The 20,976-nt window shown below is 39.8% G+C and overlaps 1 protein-coding gene across 2 annotated transcripts in view; it reads left to right on the top strand.

Annotated features, from left to right (window-relative positions):
- The window catches only part of pde4d (phosphodiesterase 4D, cAMP-specific), a 175,946-nt gene that overhangs the window by 25,640 nt on the left and 129,330 nt on the right, over positions 1-20,976 (top strand). The window contains exon 1 of one of the 2 annotated variants that reach the window (XM_051950509.1): positions 2,830-3,152. The exons of the other annotated variant lie outside the window; for it this stretch is intronic. Within the exon in view, the coding sequence (XP_051806469.1) occupies positions 2,845-3,152 (308 nt within the window). The 5' untranslated portion in view covers positions 2,830-2,844. Of the gene's footprint in view, positions 1-2,829; positions 3,153-20,976 lie in introns of those variants that run through there. 2 annotated transcript variants of the gene reach the window in all.

A 20,976-nucleotide genomic window follows, 5' to 3' on the forward strand; every position in this document is an offset into this window, starting at 1 on the left:
TTTTGTATGCAGCTGAAAGAGGCTGTCTGCAGTATTAATGCAGCAGCCAAAAAGTAACACAAAGTAGTGCACTATGTTCCCATTAGTTGCTCTCATAGTGAATTCAAAACAATGATTTTGTCCATTAAACAGTGCAAATTGCCTTTTTCTCTTCAGTGAGCACCTAGCTGTATGGTGAGACAGCTTTTCTCGAGAACAGAGAGGGGAGATATTTTAACATAATTTGTGCCTCCCAGTACATTAAAGTACATAAACATGCCCTGATTCGGCTGGAAGACGTAAGTCCCTAGAGATTTTCTGGTACTATAAATAATGTAACAGCTGAAGATAGTGGATGGAATTCTGTTGCTTACAGCAACATTAATGTACAGGATTTATTTATTTTTTGTTGTTTAAGACTGTTACTTTCTAATTATTTTTCAGACAAGGCTCACAGATGAGCCCAACATGTCAGCAGCAAATCAACAAATGAACTGACTAAAACACCAAGTAGCAAATGTTAATATGCAAAAAATGTCTGGATACAAAGAAGCTGACGAGGGCCGATAAAGGCTATACCAGTATTAATACTACTACTGGGTATTCCCTCAATACTGGATCAATCAAGCTATCAGTTTATTGATTTCCCAAACACTAAAAGGAATCCCAGAGGCCCTATGTCAGAGATCAGTTGAAAATGAGAAATTCCTTTGTTTTCATTTTAGCAGACACATACACAAAGATTATGCATACAGATGTACAGATCCCACTTTCACTGCCCTGATGCCAGTCCAACACCAATGCTGTGTTTTCTTACTTAATTAAAAATCTGTACAGCTCACGGTGTGGGACTGATTGAGCTCATTCTGCTATATGTAAGGAAACGCAACCCTACAACTAGACATTCAGTCTAAACTCTAAGTATAAACATGTGTACACAAATATTTTTTTTCAGGTTCATGCTAATTATATTCTTGAGGGCTGATAAAATTGTGTTGTGACTGAGAAAGTCCTTGATGCGAGTCAGTCAAGCGTGTCTAATATCCTGTTAAGTATAATAAGATCAGTATTGAGCAATCGGGTTGAATCACTAATTATTGACTGGATCATATTTATCCAAGTCACTATTATCCCAGTTTAATCAAATTCAGCATAAGCCGAATAAAGAAAACACAGATGGGACTTTAATTAAAACAGGATATAAAAAAAGTAAGGATAATACTTGTCAACATATATTAGTGTTACAATGTTTTCATCACACTGCTGAAAGAATTTTACAGCCTTAAGCGTTCATGTTCTTTTGACTTCAGACATAATTTCACGTCAGATGTTTGATATTTACAAAACTATTAAGTCCAGTGACCTTACTCAAGGAGTGTAAATTTGAAAAGTTGCCAGCATATTATGTGCCGAAGGTGACTCTCACTGCGTGTTGAGACGCTGTCCTCCCTGTGACCTTGTTTAGGAATCATACAATTGAAAGAAAAATGAAATGAGTACACAAATCAGGTCAGTTCTCCAAGTGTGTAGTCATCATCACGGCGAACCTCAGCAGGTGAATGTGGACCAATACAAAGTCCACACATGACCTGTCTGTGTGTGCACGCATGACACGCATGCACTTTCTATTCTCTTTGCTGTGTGCTGTTCTGCCACCATTGCACTTACATGCCGCTTCTGATTTCAGTCACCTTGTTTTGGAGATTACACTTCTGCTGGTAAAGCAGGAGAGATTACACTCCCTCCCCCACCAGCACACACACACACACACTCACATTGTTAGTTTCCAGAGTAATGGGCTTTATGCTCCAAAGGGAAGTATATAGGGAGAGGAAGGGAAGAAAGAAAGCTTCCCTGATAGTTTCCTTTCCCTGGAAATGATGGCAAACAGAAGAGAGGAGGAGAGATTTAACAAGGTGCCTGGATGTTTGCACTCTGTGCCCTGTGGACATCACCGGCACAGACACACATCCTGTCATGACTCCCGCTTTAATTAATTTTCACTGTGAAGGTGAGCTTATTTTACCTGCAGTGTGGTAAAAGTCTGCTGTTACAAATGACTTCCTATTTTTTGTGTGTATTCTGCCTCATTTCTGCAACACTCTGTGATCAAACTGAATCTCATTTGGACTATTGGGTCATAAAACAGAACCCAGAGTTGTTATACTAGTTGGCCACCTGACTCTGTCCACTCCCACCTCCACCTACTTCCCACTCATGGAAGATTTCGGGGGAGGTGCTTTGGGTGGGTCCCTCATGTTTAATGTATTATCCTGTTCCCTATATCCCGTCATCGCTCGTTCCTGCAAGGGACTTGAGGGAAAGGAAGGACAGTGCTGTCATGTCTGGGTGCTTTTACGCACGCAGTGCAGCAACTTAACTAAAAAAAGCGACGCTTTGCAGAAGTTTGCAAATTGTGGAGGGAACATCCTGAACGCGTGGAACTGCCCTGAACTGAACATTTCCTTCTGCCGCAGCAGCACAAGCACCTTGCAGAAATGGGCGTGTTCGGAGGAACCGGAGAGCATTTGGAAAGCAGACTGTAACTGAGAGTTCCTGCTCGTAGCCTCAGGGAAGCTTTCCCCCGGTGATGCTTAAATGGATGCATTTCTGCCTCTGTCCATTGCATTTGTGCCCTGTATTCGCGGTGAAGTTGATGGAGTTAAACTCATCCAAAAAATAACTGGACGTGAAGCACTCACAGTAACTCCAAAAAAGTTGCCCGAATTACTTCCAGGGTCCTAAATTTCTTTGAAACACTTGAATTTGCAGTTTTGTCACTTCCCCGTTCCATCCCCCTTATTCCATTTGAATGCTCCTGAAGTGTGAATTTCTCTAAAGGGAAATACATTTTTGGTGAGGAGGATGGACCCTGCCTGCGGGAAAGTGGGCACGGCGTCTTTGGTCACCGGCGGCGGCGGCGGAACCGGCGTGAGTGCAAAGGCGCCCAAACATCTGTGGAGGCAGCAGAACCAGGCGACGCTGTCTCCGCTCCTGCACCACGCGCTGGGAGTGCGCAAGAACGACCGAGTGAGACAAAGAGGCTTTTCGGACACCGAGAGATACCTCAACCCGAGGAACATGGACCGGACTTACGCAGTGGACACGGGGCACCGACCCGGGCTGAAGAAATCCAGGATGTCGTGGCCGTCGTCCTTTCAAGGTCTTCGACGGTAAGGACAAAAAAGAAAGGGGAAAACTGCTCTTCCTCGCTATGTTTCTTTTTCTTATTTCCTCCCCAATTCTCCTCGATGAAGATGGGCGTTGTGTGGTTGCCTGACACGCGGCATCGGGAAAGTCTTTTGGCTTGTATTTAACTTTCAGCAGGTTATGGTACATTTTTTTCGGGCGCAGCCTCTCTTCGACCTCTGTTTAACATCACTTTTTGGCAACACACTGTCCTAAGCATTGTGCAGTGCTGTAATGGTAAATAAAGGATGGACAAACTGCTATGTGATACCGACAGCTGAAGGGTTAAAAAAAAGAAAGATAAACACAGTATTATCATCTTAAGATCATTGCATATGACGCCTCTTATCCTGCAGCTCATTTCTTTTCTATGTTTTTAAATATTGCAACCTTTAGTAGCTGTTTATTTAGGTCAGAAAGACATGTCAGACTGGAAAGGATCTGTAAAATTCTCAAACAAGAGAAATAATCAGGCAAAGTCACTGAGCAATACACAGAGTAATCGCAGACGGTTGTGTTTGTGTTATACACCAGGCAGTTAAAAGGATATTTTGTGCACAAGACATAGGTGGAAGTCAAAGGTAGACTTTAACCAAAGGAAGGTCACAGGTAATACCTTATGTGCAGCACCCTGAACACATCAGGGCAGCCTTCTTGTCTCTTTAAGACAGTGTTTTGTGATCTTGAGGGGATAAAAGCCACTTAGTTTTAGCGTCTCTGGGCAGCCAAGTGTTTGTAATTGACATGACACTCTGTTCTCTGAGAGGGAATGAGATGTGGTAGGATGGCTTCGGTGACCACAGTATCTGGAATGACAGAAATGTGACACACTTCATATGACAATACGCATAATCACAGCGCACGTGTGACAAGTGGGTCCTCAGATGCTGCTTGCACGCGAGCATTTAACCAGATGACGACAGTAATGTTTTGCAATAACATTTTTTAATGAAGCCCGCCTGTATACAGACAGATACAAAAGCAGCTCGGCACTCAGACAGCGGGGTGTGTGGGGAAATGTTTCTGCTCTAATTACTCACTTGTTCTGGGAAAGAGGGAAGAAAAAAGGAAAAAAAAACGACCAAATGAAATGAAATCTGAGAAGGTCACCTCAGCTCTCTGGCTTAAGTGACTGTTGCGGGTGTAAGTTTCTGACAAATGGCTTGCTGTTTCCTTTCTTTCTTCTTTCTTTTCTCAGTGTTGGTTTAGACATGAGTGATACTCGCCCGCGGGTCCAGTCACCAGTCAAGTATAGAAATCGTGCTGACTTGTCTGGCGGAGAGACAGAATGGTACCTGTCACAGTAGCAGTCACAAAGAGGAGAAGGGAGGGAATGTAGAGAGCTCAAAGTGGTGTGCTGGACTAAAACGTTCATGCAATGTGAAAATCTTGCACTGAAACAATATTGATTCCGAAATGTAAAAGGAGATACCCATGCAGATTATCTGCAGTGAGGATCATTCAAATGGTTTTTTGCTTCAGGAGGGAAATTACAATTAGATTAACCCAAACAAATCAAATTTCACACAGGAGCCTAATCACATAAGAGACGCATTGCACTCCGGCACATATAGAGAAACACCAACACCAGTTTAAATCAAAGGTGAGCGCTTGTGCACCACAGCAGAGAACATGAATGTTTTCAGTTGGTCATTTGATTGGTTGTGTATTTTATTCATTTGGTTGCATGGTTTGGTGAGTTTTCCTGTTTCAGTGTCCTCTTCCACACACAGAGGCCTGCATCTGGTGGGGATGTCATTAGATGAATACACATTACATTCATAGTGTGAATCATATTCTATAACCCCATGAAGACAAATTGTCTTAAACAACAGTGCCGGGGATTTTGTGATGAGCAGCATATTGCATGGTAATCAGAACAGTAGCTGCTACATAAAAGCAGAACAGCTACAGTTAAAATATGGGCAGTAAAGTCATCCACCTCCACCTCAAAGTCACTCAGTTCTGTGTGAACTAAAATTACCTCAAACTTTACAATGGCATGTTAGCATTAAAAGACAAAAATGTTCTATCAAAGTTCCACTGTTTCATTAAAACTAGACTGGCTGGCATTTTGCCTTTTTGGATTGTATCATCCAAATACCATTGAGTTTGTCCTCCTGGCATTTACTCACATTTCTGCATTTAAGTGCCTTTTCACAGCCATTGCGAACATTCAGCCAAACTATGTCTGCCTGACCAGGAAGATGGCGAACTTCTCCTCTGAGCCCCAAAAAAGTTTCAGACCCCCTATAGACTACACAGCTGGTGTGTGATGCATGTGGTTTACATTGAAGCCGTGCACGTGATCGAGCGTTCCAATTAAGGCCGCAAAGGTCACATATCTTCACAAAAAAACCAACTCAGCAATCAAGTTTTTGCTGCAAGTCAGGTAAACAAGACATGTTTCCTGATTATAAGAGACAGATATGAACAACTTCTGACGCAGTGCCCTAGTAGAAAGCTAATAAGAAGTGCCAGCTACTTGCTCAACACATACAGTTGATATCAATCTTACGTATAGAGTGAGACAGCAAAGCTTTGCCTGAGACGATTGTTGATGTTGCTGTGTGTGCCCGAATGGCTGGTTTGGTGCAAAGTCCAGCAGCCCCAAGGTAAAACACATCACCCAAATGTGTCACAATCTAGGCTGGGCCTGGATGCAGCTCGAGGCTTCAGCGAGACCTCAGCAAAAATCTGGAGCATCCTTTGATGAGGAGATGGCATTTCTCCCGTTCCTCCACTGCTGCTTGCCTGTCCCTGCCATGGGGAAGCTGCAGGGGGATTCTCTTTATCTCTGGAGATGTCACTGAAGAGTAGGATCCTGATTTCTTTTCTCTCTGTACAATCGCAATTCAATATTTGGCGATTGGGTGGAAAAGGAAATGTCAAAGCAAAGAAATATCGAAAGAGGGAAGGGAGAAAGGATGGAAGGAGCTCCATCTGGATATTTTGTCCCCACACCAGCGGCAGATTGGACATCGTACTCCTGCACTTTTCACTCTGCCTGGTATTCAACAGCTGTTGATTTTTCTCTAGCCAGTCCTTCTTCCCTGAATGCTGTTACCAGCGTGAGTTTTTTTAGCCAGTATGAAGCGTAACCACCTGGCTATGTCATTAGTTCCCAAGGGTGTTAGTGGGCAAGGCAGGGACTGCTGTTGGACATGGCTATATATAACCCCATAATCAGAGTCCTATTCTATAGCCTGCTGCAGCGCCGTCACAGTGCACATATACTGTAATATAAGGGAAGTGAAAGATGCCCAAAATGTGCTAATAAACACGTTGATGCTTAACTGTCCGTTGGCACAGATCAACATCAGCCACCGTGGTATTTTGGATAATGAAATGGGTCATTGGGGATATTTTCTGACTGGGTTTCTGATGTGAGTCGTGTCACAGAATGAAAGGCGGACAGAGTTGATGGTTATGTGAATGCCAACTCCTTCTCTGGGTCTGATTGACTTATTTAGACAGAAATGGAAAGTGTATTCAGTATGGTCTCTGTGACTTACTCTGGTTTGGAGGCTCAACACGTGAATTAGAAATTAACTGTTGCACACATATTTGGGTGAGGAGTTAATTTTAGTCTCTCAGATGTGGACTGCAACTAGGCTAGTTGGTCACTCGTCATATTCGATGTGCTAGATCTACAAGTGACAGTATTGAAGACCTTTAAAATAGTTTGCTTAACAGGAGCATAGTGAAAAATATACAGTAAATATCAATACAAAGGCGCAAAGGCTTGTCTTTTAATCAATGCAGGAACTCGCAATTTAGCTGTAGATACTGTAATTCTATATAAAAAAGGATCACATTTCCCTTTGCTCAGTTATATGCACAAACTGCAGTATATCAGACAGTGCTTTGTGCAACACATTTCTTCACTCAGATAGTAAGAGACTAACTGTAGAACATATACATAGTTAGACAATGGTTTAGTATAGTGACTTTCCTTCACCAAGTGGATGGAATAGAACCGAAACATCTAAGACAAACCATAAACGATTGTGCCACTTGAGAGCGACATAGAATCTGCTGCCAAATCTATACTATTCAGATTCAGTGTTTCAGTCAGTCTTGTCTGTGAGTGATGCTGATTAACTCTTATTCTACTGAAAAGTTACCTAGCCTCTTTCTATGCACCGCTGTACACTCGTACACACTGACTTCGACACGTTTATTTTTTTAATTCTATTTTTGAAAAACATCTTGCAGACATTTAAATGACAGTGCAGTCTGAACTGATATTACATGTACAAGTGCTTCTTTTGTCAGTTACCTCACTCTCAAACCACGTAGGCATCTGAGATGTGTATCTGGTAACTATTCCTATTTTTCTAGGTTTTAAGAGGATGTGTGTGTTTTGTGTAGTGCCTTAATACATTGGCAAATGATGTGCTGATGCTAGCAGACTGCATGTTTGACACTACAGTACACACTGTACTTGATGGTAAGCTGGAACTCTGAAGCATATACAAATGCAGTGACAGTCAAGCTGCCTCCGCTACTCTTTTGTGGCACATGAAGTGACAACATAAATCTGTTTCACTGAATGCCAGCGATTTTGGTGTCATAATAGAGAAGGTGGTTGCAGGAACTGCCTTGTTTGTTTTGAGGTTAAGACCAGCAATTCTCTCTGAATATTACATAATCCATCTATGTCCAATCAAAAAGGCCTAAAAATACATTTTTTGGGGGAAAGTGGAATTTCACACTAATTAATTTCCTTTGCCAAAGCAAACTGACATTAGGTTCAGCAACAGAGAAAATTAATGTTTAATCAATTATTGCAGAACACTGCTAATACACAGGGACAGCAAGGTCCTACTTATAGAAACATGCTCATTCAGTGTCAAACTCAAACAATGCTCAGCACAAAACCCCAGGCCACTGTGTGCAAATGGCTCTAGGACAACATCATTGCTTCATAAAAGATGGGAGTTGTACTGAAATGGTGTAGTCACAAATAGAAACAGAGCTCCGACAGTGTATGTCAAGCAGAGAGGACTGGTCATCTAATTTTTAGCAGCAGGAATAGGCATTTGTTTTTCATAGCCCTCCCCTGACTCTCTTTTGCTCACTGGTCATCTGCTCAGCTAATAAAATGCTCGAAACCCGTTTTTGAAGGACAGCATTGTAAGGGGCTACAAGCCAAAACCTCTCCAGACTGCCTGCTTGACGCCGGGTGATTCCCTGAGCTCTTGGCTGGCTGTGCTGTACTGATCATATTACACACAACAGGGTGATAAAGACTCTAGCTGAGCTAGCAACTGGTCTGGTCGAGGGTCTGCTGGCTGCATTCAGACAGACTATGTGTTATCAGTTATTTATTATTTCTGTCAGGGTATCTGTATCAAAGCTGTTGAGAGAACTGTGAAAGCAGACATGAGAACAAAATTCATTGCCTCTCAGTGAATCATATGTCTTTTAACTCAGTACAATAATAACTCGTTATTTAAGGGGAGATCCTACTGGTGAAGAGCAATACAGATACCCTCACCAGACTTCTCCAGATGATTTCTTGCATTAAGGCAATTATTTTTTGTATTGCAAGTTTGCATAAATTGCATGTTTGAATGTGCTAATTAGATATGATCTCATTTAAATATGCACCAATTTCCATAAATGTCCAGTAGACAAAGTGTAATAAAATACACTCTTAAATAAGTAATGTTCTCCACTTGTTTTAAAGAAGACGGTGCATAAAGCAAGGATACTTTAGCAGCGTCTCACCTTAATAAGCCTTTGCCTACCTGGATTCTCCTAACAATGTTAATGTTAATATTCAGGCAATATCATCTTCAAGTTGATAAGTAGCCAATCAATGTGTTAGAAATTCCTTTAAAAATGTAGAAAAGACTGGGAGGACAGATTTTCATCAACAAACAGCATCAGGATCTTTCTGGAAGCAGGCGGTAGTGGGATACTTATCAGTGGAAGTGGGAAAAAATTACATTTAAGATCATGTCACATGGAAAGCATATGATCTTGCTTAACAGCTGTAAAGAGAAGTTAAGTTGCATCACATAGTATTATGACAGTTAGCACCTCCTGGAAGAAATGAGCTAGCAATAAACAATCTATCAGCATGTTGATACAATTAGGGTTTAATAAAGTACCCGGTAATGAACGGAGCTGTTGTGGTAACTGTCAGTCATGCCAGGGTTCAATACCTCATGCACGGTACTTGGTTTCTCAGATTATTTCCCTCAGCTTTTTGATTACTCTTTTTTTTTCCTCCACCAATTTTCTTTCTTTCTCTTTCAATCAGTTTGTTCTCCTGAGACATATTTTCTCTGTCTCCTGATTCACTGACGCAGATACTGGCGCACTCAGAAATAACATTGGTTTGCCAGCTCATACTGACATAGTTACTATGCCCTTTTCATCTTTTCCTTCTGTCTCTCCCATTGTTTTTTTTTCGCTTATCTCCCATACATGCTGTTTATGTTTACTGATTCTCCTTCCCCCTTCAGTGTCTTGGTCCTGAATGACTTGCCTCTCAGGCCCACACGTCTCCTGTTGCATCTGTCAACTCTCATCTGAAGGCTGAAAGTAGCACTGCAGTTCATATTCACCATCTGAACAACAGCATTCATGTAGCTCTACCTAAAAAATTAACAAAAGCTACACAAATGAGCAGCATTTCTCAGAATATCTTGGGTAGCTTTTCATATTTATGTACTATTACTAGTTATTTTTGCATTAAAAGGTCTGTTTTTAATTGGGCGAAATCAGTTTGACTGTCAGAAAGTAATTTTTAGGTATTTTTTGTGTATTTCATTGAGATTTTGAGTAAGAACAGACATGAACTAAGGGAGAAGAGTGAGAAAGAGGTAGGGAATAACATGTAGCAAATGTTCTTTGCTGAACTGAAGCTGGGGATGTTGAGGTTTATGATTTTGTCTTAAGGCGGCACAGCTAGAAGGTCCTCAGTTTGAATCTTGGCCTGGGGTCTTTCTGTGTGGAGTTTGCATGTTCTCCCTGAGCCTGTATGGGTTCTCACCGGATGCTCTGGCTTCCACCTACGGTCCAAAGACATGCCGAGGTTAATTTGGTGGTTCTAAATTGTCTCTAGGTGTGAATGTGAGTGTGCCTAATTATCTGTCTGTGTGGCCCTGCAATACACTGGCAACCTGTCTAAGGTGTCTCCTGTCTTCATCGTAAGTCAGCTGGGATGGACTCAGCCCGCCGCGACCCTACAGAGGATTAAGTGGTGTATAGATGACGGATGGATGGATAGATTTTCTGTTTCTGTTGTATGTTAATATAGACTAGAATTTACAGGACATGCCATCTATAAAAGCCAGGATGTAGTTTACAATGAATTAGGGCTGTATCCGAATGTTCGGTCATTGCGGTGGTGTCCGAACATTTATTTTCAGATCCGAATTTTCAGAAATTGCTATTCCCTACAATGAATACAGTCAACCCACATTTTGTTCTATTTTTACAATATTATGTTTGTGTATGCCTGATTCTGCAGACATATCACACTTACAGTGTGTGTTTGCTGGCACGTATGATCGACATGAACAAAGTGCATGGTAGTAAATTATGGGCTGTCTGTGTAGAGGCTTTCAGACATGGACAGCGGACCATATTTAGGCAAGGCAAGATATCTTCTTGTGAAGCCCCAAGGTCAAAAAAATTAGTTTTGGTGGGTCGTATTTGACCACTAATATGCGTTTCATTATAGTCTAAGACATGTCAGTGCTGATGAATAGATAGCTGAACCTTGGCAAACTCCAGCTGCTGATTAGATGTTGAGTCATGGCTAAAATGAGGCTGACTTGTCATTGTTGAAATCTGGGCCAGAAAAGCGTCATTGACAAGTGAGAGGCAGTAAAACTGGAAATGCAAAACAAATGTTAAAAACATTATTTTTGCGATTCAACAAAATTGAAATTATGTTGACTGAAATGAGATAAAGTAAACTTCTGGGATTGAGTCTATCTGGAGGTTTGGGGTCCGTTGAAAGTTCCCCACTTTGTCCGGTTGGCTGTCCAACCTCGCATTTATGTTACACAAACCCTTGTTGCTACATGACTGCGGGAAGTATAAGTTTGAAACACTGCCGATACCATATTTGGGATACAAAATACAGCTTCAGTAAATTCAATCAAGTTTGTAATTACGGCAAAACCGCGCAACTTTAAGGTGATTATAGCAACACAGCAATAACAAGTAAGTGAATGCCAAGGCTTACTAGCAGTAATGCCACAGGCTTTGTGGTGTACAGTTTAATCCCTAAAGAAACACAAGGTTATCTGCAATTTGCATTTTTGTTTCCTTGAGACGGATAAAAAAAAAAAAGTAGCAGCCCATCTGACATGGCATGCATAATTCATGGCTCATCTGTAATGTAGTGATACTGTGCAAGGAAAAAAATGTAACGTGACTCATCCAATTTGGACAAGAACCCAAAATACCTCTTTTCCATAGCTATGATGTATCAGTCATAAATTAGCAGACATTAAATACAGAAAAGTCTGATATGATGCGTTATTTTATTATATTGATTTGATGCACTGTAGCAGTCATCTCGAAAGTGATATCCCATGCTTTTACTTTTAGATTCCACATTTAGGCTTAGTCTGCTCATCTCTACATGCAGCACAAACCATCTTTATTTTCCTAAATATGACTAAGCATACTGCTTACATTTGTAGCCTTGTGTCGGGATCTGCTGTTGTCCACATAAACACAAAAACATTGATGTAAAGAACAACTATAGACAGTCTCATATGCAAGCTACAAATGTGTATTTAGCTAGATTTAAGCAGATTTTGTGCAGTGAAAGTGAATACATAATTTCAGAATGACCGTGGCAAGTTCTCTACAGAGATTGCAACTGGTTTTTCCATGAAACTTTCCAGCCTGCAGGGTGTGTGTTTAATATTGAAAAGCTTTTTGGTGGAGTAGCAGTTTAAGACCGTGACTCATGAGTTGAATTCATGTTACTATGGGGATTTGACCGGCTAATAAATTGACCCAGGACAATATCCCTATTAACAGGAGATGGATTTCATGAGGCAAGAATGGAAAGGTTGGTTTTGATGGCTCCTATTACAAAGCCATTAGTAGATCTGCTCACGTTGTGTAGCAATATCTGGACCTAAATCGTCATTAGAGACAGTTAGAGCTAATGTAACCCAATTGGATTATGCAGCTTTGCCTGGTTCATCACCTTTATAATGATACTAAACCACCTGAAATTGTTTTAAAAATAAAAACTTCTTCTCATTCAAGTTAAAATGACATTTTTACATCATTATTTTAGCTGTTTTGTAAATCTTAACTCTTTCTAATGTTTAAAGAGGCAAAATACATTAAATACAATGAATTTTACAGCTGATTCCACCCTATTGCCATTGATAACCGCTAATATGTTTGAGCAGGTACTTGTTTCCTGACATGTATGATCACACAGACACAAATGAACATTTGATGTGTTATTGTATAGCACACAGCAACTGAATAATGGCTAGTATGTCTATGTAGCAGTAACAATACTAGTAATATTGCTAAATCACAACTGGCAGAGTGTACTAGAGAGTATTAGAAGCTTTAAGATGATACTTTACCTAAAATCTGTCTTTTTAAAATCAATTAATCAACTAAGTATTTTATACAAAAATAATGTTGTAGGTGGATATTTCTGTAGGCCTCTAGCCAGCCAACACTCAGTAGCTGTCCATGTTTTCTTTTGATAAATCACATTCTGTCACAGTGTCTTCCTGCACTTTTGAGTAACGATTTTAGTGTAAAACTGTGAAACTGTAAATATGTATTTCTGTTTTGACTCGGCCATGTGGTTCACACCTCCATTACATCATCAGATTCTTGCTTTTTGAAGTCCAACTCTGAAGATAGACTTTTTGCAATAAACTGACTAAAAGGAAAAAGTCAGTGGCACTTTTACAGAGAGTGGCTAAAACCACAGAGTAAGGGCTGTGCTTTCACCTTTCACAGAATGTGACACTTCACAGCACACCACCAACAGCTTGTCAAGGACGTACAGAGCACTGGTCCTTATCTGTCAATCCTACAAAATGAGAGTAATCGGAATCTTGATAGAAAATCTGTAGAAACCAGTGCAGCCTCTGAGGTTCTGTTATACACAGTATTGTCAGTGGCTCCCCCTTTGCATTCTACTGTTAATTTGTAATGTACAACTTGAAGGCCAAGTGTCCAGTAAATTAGATTTAGTAGCAGAATTATGAAATAGATACGTCCTGTTTGAGGTGAATCATAATCTGCTTGCATTTTCCCTGAATGCATCCTCAGAAGGTCACCTTGCTCATTTGGGAAATAGTCGTCATGGCTACATTAGTTAGAGGGGTGCACTGATTTCATTAGTGATGAGATCTCATGAGGATGCTTTGAGGACAATGAGCAGAGTGCGAGAAAGACGACCAAAGGGAGACTTTGTGGAGACTAGGCAAAGATGGGGAAATTCTGGTAGAAAGCAGGCTTCATGTATTAGAATTGCAGCAGGTGCTTATGGTTTCAAACTGTTTAGCATACTTCTTAAACTTTCAGGCCTGATGATGACAGTGGCAGCTGTCGGTAGAATTTAAATTTATAATGTGTGTGGTTGACTTGGACTCTGCGAGTCTTGAATATTTTTCTGATGCAGCCTTTTCTTCAGAAATCAGAATAGTAGAATATTACATTTCTCAGGAACACACGGACAAATAGAGTCAAAGCTGTCCAATAATTTGAAATTTCAAGGTGGAGATTTTAAATACCGGTAGATCTATGGAACAGTGTTTTTATTCAATTTGTTTTGTATTTGTTCATACGCTTATGCACGCTCCTGCCTTGAGTTTCATGCTGTTTCACTGATAAACAGTTGGTGGTTGCATTGTACAAAGAAGCCTTGTGATGTATCAACAAAAGCAAGGAAGAATAAGTCTGTAAGTCAGCGTTAAAATGCATATTTTAATCTAAAAAAGTAGCTACAAGTATTTTTATGTGAAAAGAGAGGTTTCTTAAATCTCAAGGATATACATGATGTGTTTTGGTGAGAAATACTATATTTATGTAACAGCACTCATTCAATTTGATAAAATAAGAATACATACATATAAATTCAGAAGAAGTACAAAAAGTTAGCAAATGGTTTGGGATAAAGAACATGTACTGTTACATTCCTAATATTTACAAAATGTTTCAAGCTCAGTTGTCTTCTGAAAACTGCATGCTGTTATTTGACAAATTGGTAACAGGAGGAAACTATATTACTGTGACAAAGCAACATTTATGAAAAGTTGTTGATTGTATTAGCTCGCAACCAACACCTACACAAGGGTTAGGGGTATAAGGATCACTAATATTAGACTTGGTTGGTCCTCAGTCTGACATCTGTCGCACGTCTGACAGATATTATTGATATTCAAAAGTTGGCCTGGTTTTCATGCAAGGAAGAAGTTACAGAAACCATTCAGAGTGAATGCTGGAGTTTTAGAGGCCCCGTTGTTTGCGCTGCACTTTATTGTGAGGGCAGAATAAGGAAATGTGTTAGTCCATAACAATTGATCTATTTTTTTTCTAGATGTAGTAGCAGTAAAATAAATAAACAAATAAACTGTGATGTGTCTGCAGGGCATCTTGCAGCACTGTATGACTGTGGCCTACTTCCATCCTTTCCCTCCGGAGTGCCCTACCTGCCTGTGCGTGTCTACATCATTTAACACATGATGACTCAAGGCTCAACTGTAACATAGATATTTATACATCAAAGGCTGCAGGCTTTTGGAGATGTGGAAATGCTGAATGTATCTTGACCGTTTGAAACAGTTTTTCCAACTGCTATGAAGTCCTATATTTCTGGACACTAAAATAAACAGGACTACACATCATACTTGAATCTGTACTTCAACGTCTGCTGAAATATGACTTCCCTTGGAATTTGCTGCACTCAGGCAACTGCCTGAGGTTGTGGATGAGGTTGTACCCTGCGCCATTCCAATATGTGGGTGCACCGCAACACACTGACATCTCACTGACATCTTAACCCATTTCTCTTCTTCAATCTTGCTTCATACATCACACATCCCAACTGCCAGGACTTGGACTAGTTACAAATTGGTAGTGTGAAAGTTAAAGAGGAAGCAGTGCAGAGAGAGGAAATTACTTTTTATATCATCACACTGTTAAAGACCCAGCACTTTGAAATCAAGGATGCTTTATATTGCAGGATTCTTTAATGCTTATCAAAACATCTGACAGCTTTGTCTGATTTAATATCTAATACGGTGAAGACACCACCTACAACTGTCCTAACTCTGCACGTACCCACTGTGCACTGTGTGTATGGCTTTGAAGTTGTGAGGTTCACAGTTTTTTAACATTATATAGAACGTGTGTGCCATAATGATTGAGGTATGCCCTCCAGCATATTTCCCCTGAGTCACTATTTAATGAGACTGCAGGTCTGTCCATCATATTGAATCACTGTTTGTCGTCTTGTCCTAAGTCATCATCAGAGATGGGATTCTCTGCTATATACACTGCAAACTGGGTCACGCTCCTGCACTGAAGGACTTTTGTAACTATGTCTACCAGTCATGTTAAAAACCACACTGTGAAACTCATTTTCAATGTTTCCAGTTGCCCATAAGTTGTAGGAAAAAAATGGAAAACTGATATTTCTCATGGAAAACAAATATATAAAAATATATATTTCTTCTACTTCAGGTTTCTTTTGGAGTCCCTCACCTTTTAAAAGCTGGTGTCCTTATCCCAAGGTCGTGACATGATGCAGTTGTCTTTTTTAAAACACTTGTGAACACCTCAGGAAAGCGCTCCATGAATGGAATTAGTCATTTCAAGAACATTTTCCTCAGAGAATGTGTGTGTCATTTAGCAAAGAACTTTATGAGTCAGCTGGGCTGTCTGTAAAATATATAGACGAAGCTGATAACATCATGGAATAAATGTACTTTTTTAAATGTTCAGATTGTAAATCTGCTCAGCTAACCACAAATGATGACTGTAATGTCTACCTACTCTCGAAAAAAAAAGATTTTGTAGAAGTTGCCAGTGAGGCAGCAGAGACATCCGAGTTTTATTTTCTTTAAATCACAAACAGAAACATTAATTTTGTGTCACCTTTACTGCAATGAGTAACCATGAAGAGCACACCTCTTTCCTGCTTTTTACTCAGGAGATAAAACTCAGCAGTGATTTAAACAAGCAGAGATTAGAGAAGTGGAGGCTGTGCACTGCGATAGAAAACACAACGCTGCTTGACTTGTTTTGCTCTGATTGATGTGATGACCCCTTTTATTGTGGAGGAAGTAAACCTTTTTATACAGCATGTTTGTTCTGATTAGTAGCTTTGGAAGTGACTAATTTGTAACCAGTGAGAAAGAAGGGAGTATACTATAACATTTTGTCCCTTTTGTATTTTCCAATCTTTTTTGGTCCTTTCATAAATAGTGTATTATGATCCAAATCGCATACAGAAATGGTAAAAATTATTTATGTCTGACTGCTAAAGTGGACATTAAACTGAATGCACAGACAGTTAGATGACTGAGATTTATCGAGCTCAGCAAGACGTGAATATCAACCAAGCAGGATTTTAGAAATGCTTGTTTGTACTTCTGTGCCTTTGAAATTTAATCTTTACTTTGCTTTAGGATTAATAAGCTCATTTTGTTTTGTCAATACTTTTTAAATTGTCCTTCTTTCCAGTATATTTCAGAAAGTTTGGTTTGCCGGGTGTCTTATTTGTTGTTGAAGAAACATTTGCTGGAAGCCAACATAGTCAGCTACAGACCAAATCCTCTTTCTTAGTCTAAACTTTACATTGTTGTAATCTTTCACACACCTCTTCTGTTACTATTGATCACACTCAATGTTTCTAAGTGTCCCTGTCTTCAGTGAACAGTTGTTTTTATAACTTCTCCCAGGGTACTTGTGCCTTTACTCCCTGATTTCTCTTTGTGCTCTCTGGTGATGAATTGAGCTCCACAGATGAAATCGGGATTTATACTGCACCAAATACACAGTGGCTGTAAACCACCGACCTTATGCTGCCAAATAGCCAAAATGTATTGACGCTGAACTGAAGCTTAAGAATATCGCTCCTGCTGCAGTATAGAACAGGGTTGACAGTGGGTGAAGAATGCTTGATACATGCGAATAATCTGTAGAGTCTGGTAATTCTGTTCTTCAAATGAAATTTTGCTGCATCGGGCGGAGTCTAGTGGCACAGTGGAGGTTGTGTTTCTGTTAATTAGTTGATGCAGTGCAGTTTGGACGATCTGTTTGGCTTGAAATTTTGATTTCAGTAGGAATGTGTGCAAATAGTCAACATGCCGATTCCAAGAATAGCCTACTAGTTGGTTAAACAAATTATAATATTTTATTAATGACCAATGTTGGTTAATGTTCCTCTGCTACTGGCCACTAGCGGATATGGCAACCTGTCATTGGCCGTGGATGTTGTAAACCAGCAAGATGGAACGTAAGACAGATGACATCTCTTACAACCAGCGTGATTTAGAAGTATTTTGATCTAGGAAATGGAAATAAGTTTGTGTGCAGGCTGTGACAGAATAGCTTGTCATATGCCTAACCACATCCAGCACAGGGATGTGGACATTCTTCATCTTCAAGGAAAGAACGCTGTTAACACCATCCACACTCAGCAGACCAGTACGGCACTGTTTACCCGCAGACACTGTGATGCTGCTCAGTCTGAAAAGATAACGCCCCTCATCGCGGCACTGAATAACCAAGATATGCCTCCACTCTATTTTGCTGAAGGCAAAGGCTTCTGAAAGTTAATGGAATATGTTGAGCCTGAGTACATGGTGCTGAAGTGCAGAATTATCACATCGGGACTGCAGCACAACCAGTGTTTTCTTCCATACAGACGAGCCAACTAGTCTAAATTTTTATTTTTATTAAAGTTTTACCCCATTTTACAATATACAGTCATAACAAGAATGACATAGTATTTTCCAAAGAAATAAACAAAACAAAACAAAACAAAAAAAAGCCTAAGCTACTACCCCGAACCTCTGTACATGCTAAATTCTGCACAGTTGACTGAGAAATGAAAAGGAAAAAAAAAAAAGGGAGAGCATACATTAATAGGATTCTCCGAATATGCCAGTGTAGTAATATGTATAAGTATAAAGATAGACACAAAACAAATATATATATATATATATATATATATATATATATATAACCTTAGACACAAACATTCTACACTGCCATCTTCTGAATGTAATTTAGGAAAGGATTCCACATTCTAGCAAATTTGTCCTGACCACCACAAACATCAAGTCTGATCTTTTCACACTTGAGATGGTATAAAACGTCCTTAATCCAATGAAAATGAGTTGGTGAATGTGGAGCCTTCCATCTCAATAATATTAGCCGCCTTGCCAACAATGTTGTGAAGGCTACAACATCCTTGTTAGAGGAGGACAGACTGGGCGGGGATGGACAGACTCCAAACATGGCTGTGACAGCATTGGCAACAATTTTATGACCAGTTACTATTGACAGAGTATCAAAAATTTCTGACCAAAACTTAAGTAATGAAGGGCAATTCCAAAACATATGAGTGTAGTTGGCTGGACTCAATTTGCAGCGGTCGCAGGTTGGAGATGTCCCTGGAAATATTTTTGCAAGTCGAACTTTGGTATAATGGGTCCGATGTAAAATCCTACATTGCGTAAAGCAGTGTTTAGCACAAACAGAGGAGCTATGCACCCTCTGCAAGATGTCAGACCACAATTCGTCTGAATTAGAGGTCTTAATTAGTCTAAATTTAAGTCTCTGTTGGGAAGCATCTCTAGTGCCAGCAGCTTGTAATATCTCTGGGTTATCATAGCAAACACAATACACAATACACAGACCAAAACAACAATTCCAATCATAGAAACCTCTCTTAGTGTAAAATAGAGATGATTATTTTGAAGGCCTCAATGTTTGATTCAGTAGGAGAAAAGTTAAGCGGCTGCCTCTCTGAGCAATGGAAAATGCTCTGAACCTCAGAGAGGCAAACTTCCTAAAAATGAAGAAGTGGTCGGATATCAAAGTTGACACCAATAAATGTGTTTCTTCATGCTGACAAAGTGAAGGTGCCACTGGAAGGGTTCAGGGAACAGTGAAACTTGCCCCTCTTGATGAGTGTCTGGCTTCTATAATTGGAAAGTGCCTCGTCAGTGATGTTCCGCAGAGGGAAGTACACAGACTTGGCACCTGTTGGGTAAATCTTTGCTTTCTTGTGCACAAAGAGCACTTTAAATTGCACATTTAATGTGCCACTTGATAACTTACACATGGCCTCCGAGACAAAGAAAAGAGCATGGATCTTCCTTATGACAAGGTATGTAACCGTCAGAGGCTTTAAAAGATAATGTGAACTGCAGTAAATGCTTTGAAAAGGAGCAATAAAATGTGTCTGCATTGGTCCGTGTTTCTGTGGATGTGTGCACTTTCTTTTATTCCCAGATCTGTTTTCTTAGAAGTTCTGCAAGTCCCTTTGGTGTGCAGTAGTTTCTAAGTTTTGTTAATAGCAGAAGAGTCTTTTGTCTCCTTGAAATGCTTAAAATGGATGTAAAGCTTCACTTGTGGTTTTATTTTTATCTGCTGCAAATTAAGTTGAGTTATTCCTTCGTTTGTCTGTTGTTTTGACCACTGAGACTGAGCCATAGCCTCACACAGACAGCCAAAGCTACTGTATGTGCACTGTTGACTGCACCCAGAGAAAATTGTATTAACCTAAAATCCCTCAAAATGTCATTGTAATAATATTTTAGTCTTGGCATTCAAACTCTAATGAAATGATAGAGGCTCTCCTTAGACTCTAGATGCTGGTGGTGATTGGAGGAGGTACCTTTTTTGAATTTTCCATCCATATTAGTGAATGAACACAGGAATAAAGGATGTATAAAATGTGAGAATATGATTATATTTAGGTTAAATATGAGCAAAACTGCCCTTCTGAAATACATAAAATGCTAGAAATGCTTATAAAAATGTCAGCAAAGCATATTTTATGCTAAAATATCCACAGAGGTGCATATAATTAAATACTATGTCTGTCAAGATCACAAATTTATTAGAGTATCTCATTGACATTGATTAACTAGTCCTAATTTCCTTGTTTTAATAGATTCAGCTCTGCCCACATCACACAAGTAACCACTGTCTTTCTGCTTTCTCAGTTTGAATGTCAGAAGAGCCAAAAATCACTGTTAGCATGCCTGATAAACAGTCAAACTGTTGGGATTTTATTCCTTATGAGGTTAATTTTAGATTCAGTCCTGAGGCTAAAAGATGAGATCTTTAGGCATACAATTAAGCTGGTTGCTATTATGAGAGAATGCAAGGACAAAGTGGCACATGACATTTAAAATGTCACAAACCTCCTGGCAAAATATTCAAACACTTCCTTAGGCCCTTGAAATAAACATATCTGTATTATTTATCAGCTGATTACTTATTAAATACGTTTGGTGTTCTAATATAATATATTTCCATACTTCACTGCACTTTCAGAAGTGTGGTTTGAGTTTTCCTGCCCTCCTCATGATGGAAAAACGTGCATGTACTCACAATTTAGAAACTGCACTTTTAAATATTTTGTGGTTTCTAAGTTTACCGTGGGACGAGTAAAACCTGACAGGGTTGTGTCTTAATGTGTGAAATATTTTTCTGTTTCTAAGTGGTCTCTGAGGGGTTCATCCTGTCTCTGCCATCTGGCTTGAGCAGTTGAAGTGTTATGAGGTCCACTCCTCTGCAGATGTCTGTTACCTGATTTGTGGT

This window comes from Acanthochromis polyacanthus, chromosome 7 (assembly GCF_021347895.1).
Source record: "Acanthochromis polyacanthus isolate Apoly-LR-REF ecotype Palm Island chromosome 7, KAUST_Apoly_ChrSc, whole genome shotgun sequence".
Classification (NCBI taxonomy): domain Eukaryota; kingdom Metazoa; phylum Chordata; class Actinopteri; family Pomacentridae; genus Acanthochromis; species Acanthochromis polyacanthus.